This window comes from Vipera berus (genome assembly GCF_964194415.1).
Source record: "Vipera berus genome assembly, chromosome: 3".
NCBI classification, from domain to species: domain Eukaryota; kingdom Metazoa; phylum Chordata; class Lepidosauria; order Squamata; family Viperidae; genus Vipera; species Vipera berus.
The window spans coordinates 200,629,990-200,637,996 of record NC_138204.1 but is presented as its reverse complement, the minus strand read 5'-3'; the positions used below and the strand labels follow the sequence as shown (position 1 = coordinate 200,637,996).

General features: G+C 42.6%; 1 protein-coding gene across 1 annotated transcript; it reads right to left on the bottom strand.

Annotated features, from left to right (window-relative positions):
- Window positions 1-2,084: 2,084 nt before the first annotated feature.
- UTP23 (UTP23 small subunit processome component) lies at window positions 2,085-6,912 on the bottom strand. The gene is made up of 3 exons (XM_081322368.1): window positions 6,663-6,912; window positions 3,293-3,467; window positions 2,085-2,563 (listed from the first exon to the last, which is right to left on the bottom strand). Exons 1-3 carry the CDS (start codon window positions 6,848-6,850, stop codon window positions 2,183-2,185), a joined length of 744 nt encoding a protein of 247 aa, XP_081178494.1. The 5' UTR covers window positions 6,851-6,912; the 3' UTR covers window positions 2,085-2,182.
- Between the last annotated feature and the right edge of the window lie 1,095 nt (window positions 6,913-8,007).

Here is an 8,007-nt window from a genome sequence, read left to right as displayed (position 1 = left end):
AATGTTTTTGTAGGACTCTTGGCAGCCTCTTGGACCAGATTTCTTGTTTTTTTCCCCGTCACTTTTGAAGGGACATCCACTTCTTAGTAATGTTATTGTTGTGCCATATTTTTTCCACTTGTTGATGACTGTCTTCCCTGTATTCCATGGTATATTCAATGCCTTGGGATTTTTTTTTGTACCCTTGTCCTAACTGATATCTTCCAACGAGATCCCTTTGATGGTTTGTAAGCTCTTTGTTGACCAACTGCTTTTGCTACAAGAGGCAGCTGCATGTCAGAAAAATCCTACTAGAACAGCTGAACGCATTTGATAGTCACTCATAAGAGGATGTGAACATTTATACAACCATATTTTTCCCCCAGTAAACATTTTCAGTTTGTTTTTCAATTGAGTTGTACAGCTGATATGTTTTATTAAAGGTGGAAAAAATTCTGAAGTGATTTATCTTGGCTTGATTTTTTTTTACATCTCAAAAATGTGGCATTTTAACAAAGGCATGTAGATTTTCTATATATACTGTATAACCCAGAGCAGGAACCTGGCAGTTTCCAGATGTTTCAAATGTCAAGAATTTGGTATTTGGTCAAATACATTAGACCAAACTTTCCATATTCCCTTGTCATTGGCCATACTGGCTGGAACTAATGGAAGCTGAATTCCAAAACATCTGGAGAACAGTGGCCTATCATTACTGTAGCCTAATTTAATTAAAGCTGGCTTGATTCTAAATTGTCAAGAATGAATTGTTCAGTTTTTTAATCTTTGTTTTTCTGCAGCTTTTCCAGCTCTTGTAACAGTATTCCGCATGGTATTCCTACTGTAGGAATGCTACATTTGTAGATAGGCATTATGGTTCTAGTTAGGATCTTTTTCAAATATACATTTGCTTAGGCTGACCTCATTAACGTTTAGCACGGAAACATGGAAAATAGGATCAGTGAATGTTACATTATAATAAGTTCTGCACCATCTGTCGAAAAAACTGCCAGAACACATAAGAGGTATTCTCCACACCAAAGGATCAGTAGAAGTTAAAACTATTCTATCAGACATATGAAAATCTCTAAATGAAGAAAGCACACTTACAGGCTATTTTAGTCCAGGAAAATTTGAAGGGAGAAATGTGAGTCAGAGCATAAAGGGGCAACTGTAGTACCTTGGATGCTTAAAACAAGCAAGTATTTCCTAGATCTTAAAAGTAACTGCATCTCACTGCATAAGAAGCACACAAAAAAATACGGGTGCATTTCCTGATTCTTGATTCACACAAAGTAAATCAAAGGTGGATTAATGTAGTTTTTACTGCTCTCATTTGAAGTAAAAACCAATTCAAAGCAGCTGCTTCTCCTGAACTGGTGGGGGATACAGCTGGCTAGAATGCTTTTTCTTATCCCTGAACTTTTTAAAACCTGTCTTATTTCCAGTCTTCTTAGCATGTTCCTATCCTGAATTTAACCTGGGTGACATCTTCATATAATGATTATTTTGCCATCTTCCTCATATTGCCTTCTGTGTCAGAATCCATTTATATCACATTTCATAATTGTATAGGAAGAACAACGTGCTATTTCTGGGGATTCTGCCATCTCTCCGAGGGGGGGGGAGAGGATGGTTACTAAAGCGATTTTCAAACAACAGGGGATGTTTTACTGGGGAAGGGAGGGGGGACAGACAGGTCTGGATTGTATCTTCATTTACAACTGAAAAGGAAAGCAATAACCATAAAACCAAGGAGAGTTCCCTTTCCCATGGAAGGACCTGACACCTAGCAACTGACGACAGCCTGACCAAATGGATGAGGGGAGGGGCTGGAATGGGAATGGTTTATATAGGATTGAAATGTAACTTTTCTCAGATTCCGTCTTGTATTCCCACAATCGATTCCATCCTAGTAAACATTTTCCTTTTGGACTAAACTTGCATCCAAGAGTTCTTATTTCCTAAGATGTGGATTGAGGTGGGTCCTGACATTCTGTTTTGAAAAGTACCAAACTTCTTAGCCTCATAGCCTCTTTATATAAAAGTTTGCTCTGAAGAGTTCTTTTCACCCATGGCACCAACATGAGATACATGGCAAACTATTTTTTTTTTAAACAAAGTATGATTTATTTTTTCAACCAGCATTAACTACATATCCAAAGTCCACAAAAATAGAAATGCACATCGAATTTTCAGAATATTATGCTTTTGTATCTTGGACAGCTGCAGTCATAGTGTCTGATTTCCTTTTACTGCGCTTCCGGTTTCCCTTTTTCTTAGATGTGGAAGACTGTTGGGATTCTTCAGTTTTTCTCTTTTTCTTCAGACAGCTGAGAGGATTTGGTCCAGCAGCTCTTTTCCGCTTTCTTTTTTGGGGTTCTGAAGTTTTCACAAGACCTTTTTTCTCTTTCAGAAATGCAATGGTCTGTTTATGGTGCTCCGGAATAAGCTGGCTTGTATGCATTGCCTGTATTGAAGCCAAAGATTTGGCAGAAGGCTTGTCCAGAACCATTGTATTCTGAATTATAAATAGCAGAGGGATTCCAGGCCTTTTCTTTATTTTTGTGGCCAGGTGCTGGTCCTATTTTTTAAAAAAAGTAAAACAGAAAACAAAATCCAGGTGAGTACAGACTACACCAGACATGTCAAAGACAAGGCCCGGGGGCCAGATCAGGCCCGCGAAGTGGTTTCATGTGGCCCGCGAAGCCATCCTGGAAACAGTGAGGGAACGGCCCCCACTGCCTTGGCCTTGAGACCCTCCTTCTGCCAGAGACCCTCAGATCTGTCCCACTCCTGCCCAGGCCCCCATAAGCACCCTTGATGCGAATGATGTAGAGCTGGCCACACCCACCCAGTAGGCCACGCCCACCCTGGCCATACCCACCCGGCCCCCTGAGGGCAACTGCAATGCTGATGCGGCCCTCAATGAAATTGAGTTTGACACCCCTGGACTACACAATATGCTTCACAGAACAATAAGAAACTCCCTCAGCCCATGATTTTGCTAAAATGTAATTAAACCTTTTGAAATATATAATTCAGCTAACATTGTATGTGTTACAGCTGTAAAGTAGCTATCACTGTATGTAAATGTAACACAAGTAGGACAGCAAATTATCTTAACAATTAAAAATATGTAGTTGGGAAGTAATGAATTCATTGTAGCAAGAGGATTTTTTTTTCTTTAAGTCTGAATAAAGTCTAATGACACAGTTATTGAAGGTTATGTAGAAGAACACAAATGAATATTTTTAGTTCAGGTCACAGATAGGGCATTTTGTTCAAATATGTTCAAGTGAAATAAACTTACCTGTGTAGCTATGAAATAATGGTGTGGATTACCATCCTCAACCATGGACAAGAGGCAGGTTGAACCACTCACTGGATTTTTTAAATGAGAGCAGTTGCGAACTTGAAATCTCTGGGCAATTAGTTTTGCACCATACAACTTTTTCCCCAAGCATTCCAATTCTTTTAGCACACATCTAAAAGGGAAATATGGTGAGAAAAAAAGCACAACACTTTATTTTGTATTTTTAACAAGAAGTCTACATCTCTAGAGAAATCTCATAAATGGCAGGTGCCAATGTCTTTTTGGAATTAAGGTGGAAGCCAACTAACTCCAGATAAACATCCAAATCATGATCACATGACTGCAGGGGATGCCGCAACAGCCACAACTGCAAGGTTTGGCCATAAATTTTGTTCAGCATTGTTGTAATGTTGAATGGTTGCTGAACAAGTGATCGCTAGGCAATGATTGCCTATATTTCTTATAGTTTAAAATGGAATGAAATTTCTTAATATATAGAGGAAATTAAATATATTCCCAGGAAATTACATATGTACAGTATATGCACTGAAAGGCACAAATACATCAAACATGAAAAATATCAAATATGATTTCATTACGTGATCTATTTCATCTATTTTGGTTTTACTGCTTTCCTTTATACATGTTTTTTTATTCTTGGGTTGTGAACTACTTAAGAGTTTGATTTAAGATGAGTGACATGTAAATATTTAAAGAAAGAAAGAACATGTATCAAGGGCATTTTATTTATGTGAATTTACAAGTTGCTCAAGTCCAATGGACATCTAGTAATTAATATGAAATCAATGTGTTACATAGTATGCAACATAGTAACATAGCATGATACTATCTACTAATCATTGGGTGACTTTGGGCCAGTCACCCTCTTTCAGCCCAAAGTATCTCACAGGATTGTTGTAAGAACAAAATGGGAGCACCACTTTGAGCCCCTAAATAAGGGGTGTCAAACTGCCGGCCACAGGCCGGTTTCATCATACCGAAGCCGTGGCCATCCCATTGCCGGCAATGCAAAAAGAGTCGCAATACATCACGACACGTCACGTGGCGAGTTTGACACGTGTGCCCTAAATAGTAACATATGCTATATATAAAGAAATTCAAAATTATCACCCACTCCCAGTATGCCTCACAAAGTAGGACGGGACAGTAAAAGATAATTGATCAGAAATGTCCATGTGATGGTGGGTAGATGTAAAAACAGACAAGAAGATAGGAGCATCAAGAGGCAAGTCCCATTGCTTTTTGCGCAACTTGCAGACTGATACTGCTTCCACATTCTTGCTTGTTTTGACACTTGTCCCCAACATAGGCACCTTTGTTATTAACAGCTATACTTTCTCTGCCCTTTAAAATAGCCAAGACTAGGGTTACCAAACATCTGGTAAAAGAAGAACACATCATCCACCTGGCAGGCAGAGCCTTAAAATGAAATATTTTCTGATTCTTTGAGTGTCTTGAGAATTTTTCAGGGCAGTTTTCACAATAGTCATTCAAACTTTCAGTATTGTGACCTTGTACGTTGGCTGCTTCTTTCCCTCATCTACCAACAGATTTTTATTTCCCGATTCTAGCAACTGGCTCCAAAGCATTTGCTTCCAGTGGCGTAGCTTGGGTTGTCAGCACCCGGGGCAAGCACCCGGCCGCTGCACTGTCCCTCCCCCAGATAGTCCCTCGCTCTCTCTCTGCACCGCACCGCACGCCTGGCACCCCCCCTCCACAGTGGGCGGCGACCCCGCAGCTCGGATCGGATTCGCACAACCAGCACTGCAGTGAGAGAGAGTGAGTGAGCCAGGCAGGGGCAGAGAGCTGCGAGTGCGAGCGCGCCCCCCCCAGATGTTGCGCCCGGTGCGGCCAGCCCCCCCTGCACCCCCCACACTACGCCACTGTTTGCTTCAAATCTATGATCACTGTAGCCAGTAGATGACCAGTCACCATACATTTCTATGAGAAATATGAAGCGCACATTGTCATCCAGTATGTATGATTGCTAGCATAGGTTTTTGGAAATACTTATTGGGAAAATATTGCAATTGAAAATCAATTTTTTAGGTGCTGGAAAAAGTAATTTCATGTACATGCAGGCCTAAGCACTTTTTTTTTTTGCTATAATTTCCAACATGGATGCCAAGAAAATTAATGACTACCTTTTCCACCTGATTTCTCCTCCTCTCCAATTATTCTTCTCATTCTTTGCCTGGAAAACACTTTGGCAACTCTAACCAAGTCAGTTTACACTACCTTCAAGTATCATTAGATTTTTGAAAGCAATCTGGCAAAATAAGTTTGGCCGAAGGAGCAGACGAGGTTACAAGTCTTCTCTAGACTTAAACCCTTGAGATCACGTATGTCTCTTATTCTAACTCTAGCAACTGCTTGCATATCTATTAATATAAAAAATAGTAGCTGGAATTGGGTATGTCTAATGAAGAGAAGGACTAGGGGTGACATGATAGCAATGTTCCCATATCTCAGGGGCTGCCACAAAGAAGAGGGAGTCAAGCTATTCTCCAAAGCACCTGAAAGCAGGACAAGAAGCAACGGATGGAAACTAGTCAAGGAGAGAAGCAACCTAGAACTAAGGAGAAACTTCCTGACAGTTAGAACAACTAACCAGTGGAACAACCTGCCTCCAGAAGCGGTGAATGCTCCAACACTGGAAGTTTTGAAAGAAGAGACTGGACAGCCATTTGTCTGAAATGGTATAGGGCAGGGGTAGGCAACCTCGGCTCTTTTATGACTCATGGACTTCAAGTCCCAGAATTCCTCAGCCAGCACAGCTGGCTGAGGAATTCTGGGACTTGAAGTCCATGAGTCATAAAAGAGCCGAGGTTGCCTACCCCTGGTATAGTTTCCTGCCTCAGCAGGGGGTCGGACTAGATGACCTCCAAGGTCCCTTCCAACTCTTGTTATTCTATTCTATGTCCCTCCCAAAAGTGACTGCTGCTGAATCAGCGCCTGATCCCCGTCTCCCCGCTGCCTCGCAGGGACTTCTGCCAGTTCGCCCCTACCGCGCGGAGCTCTTTCAGCAGCCAATCCCAGGCTGCTGGAAGAGCTCGCGCGGCCCCCGCCAGCCACCCACCCACCCACCCACCCAAAGGAATAGAGCGCGCGTGCGCGTTTCCGCAGCACCGTCTCGCGCTGTCACTTGTTCTTCGCAGCCAATGGAGGCGCGCTCGCCCCCCCAACTCTTCCAATTCCCTTACCGCAGGGTTCTTCAAACTTGACCTTTTTATGACTTGTGGACTTCAACTCCCAGAATTCCTCAGCCTGCGTGCCAGGCTGAGGAATTCTGGGGGTTGAAGTCCATGAGTCATAAAAGGGCCAAGTTTGAAGACCCCTGCCTTACCGCGTCGTGCAGAGTTGCGTGGCTCCGGCCAGGTAACCCGGCAGCTGCTCGCGTATCTGGATCTTGTTGCGCAGCGCAGCCTGGCAGAAGGTGCCGTCCAGCAGCACCTGGAAAGGCTCCCGGAAACCAAAATTGTACTTGTAGAACCCCATGTTTTTCTTGGCATGCTTCTGCCGGGTGATCTTCATAACGGAAGTCGAAGGAGAGCAAACGTACAAACACACCCTCACCCAAGCAGCCACCCGTCTCTTCCTTTAACCGGAAGTTGGGTCGGGTCGTTCGACGGAAGGCGAGGCCACGTCGACGCATGCGCGATGCTTTCTGCCTGAAACACGTGGGGAAATAGTTCTGACAACAACTTAAGAACCAGGCTGCAAAAATTCGAATAGCAACTGCTGGGCGCTGAAGGTTTTAGCGTGCTCTTTAAAAAAAATAAATCCACAATGCATTCTATATTTAATAAAATAAAGTTTAAAAAGTAACTTTCGGTTGGTAATAAAAGCAGAGTAATTATTATGTTTTTTTATTTTTAGTGGATGGCTTTATTCGTTCTGTTGTACGTTATTATCCAGGCAATTGGGAGCAGATGCATTATCTAAAACTGGGCTCTTAATTTAGCTAACGTTGCAAGGGTAACAGCGATATCCCTTAGATTCGTTTCTGAAGTGTAGCGGCCTCCCTCCCCTCTTGCAGCAAAAGCAAATCTTGTGCACTTCCAAAAGGAATAAAATAATTATAACCATGCTAGAACAGAATTCGGGGACTTGCAATCTCAATATACGGAGAAGGACCAAGTGGGGGGATTCAAAGGGCTGTCCCTTGAAGCTTTTTCTTAGTTCATAATCACTTTTAAAAGGCTGATGGGCCCAGAGGACTGCTGGTTAAGTGAACTAACAGAATCGTGTAAACGAAACGTTGTACTCCAAATCGATTGATTTGAGTGCCATTAAGTGATTTTCCATTCTTAGCGAGATTTTCTCGCATCCCGTTTTAATAACATTACGCGGTTGTGAGCCGTTCCTATCGCATCTTTCCTGAGAAATCAGCCCCTTTCGGCTGGTACGATCCCTCCTATCCCGAAGATGCTTTTTCAAGAGGCAACTGGACTTTCTTGTTTTTCTTTAAAGACATTTCGCTCCTGAAAAAAAAAAGCACCATTGGGACAACCATGGCCTGCGTGACTGAGAATCTCCATTGATCCCTCCTATCCTCTAGTTTCGAGTGCCGGCTTACTGACGCTTGGGCTTCTTCTAGCGCAGGGGTAGGCAACCTTGGCTCTTTTATGACTCGTGGACTTCAACTCCCAGAATTCCTGAGCCAGCTGTGCTGGCTCAGGAATTCTGGG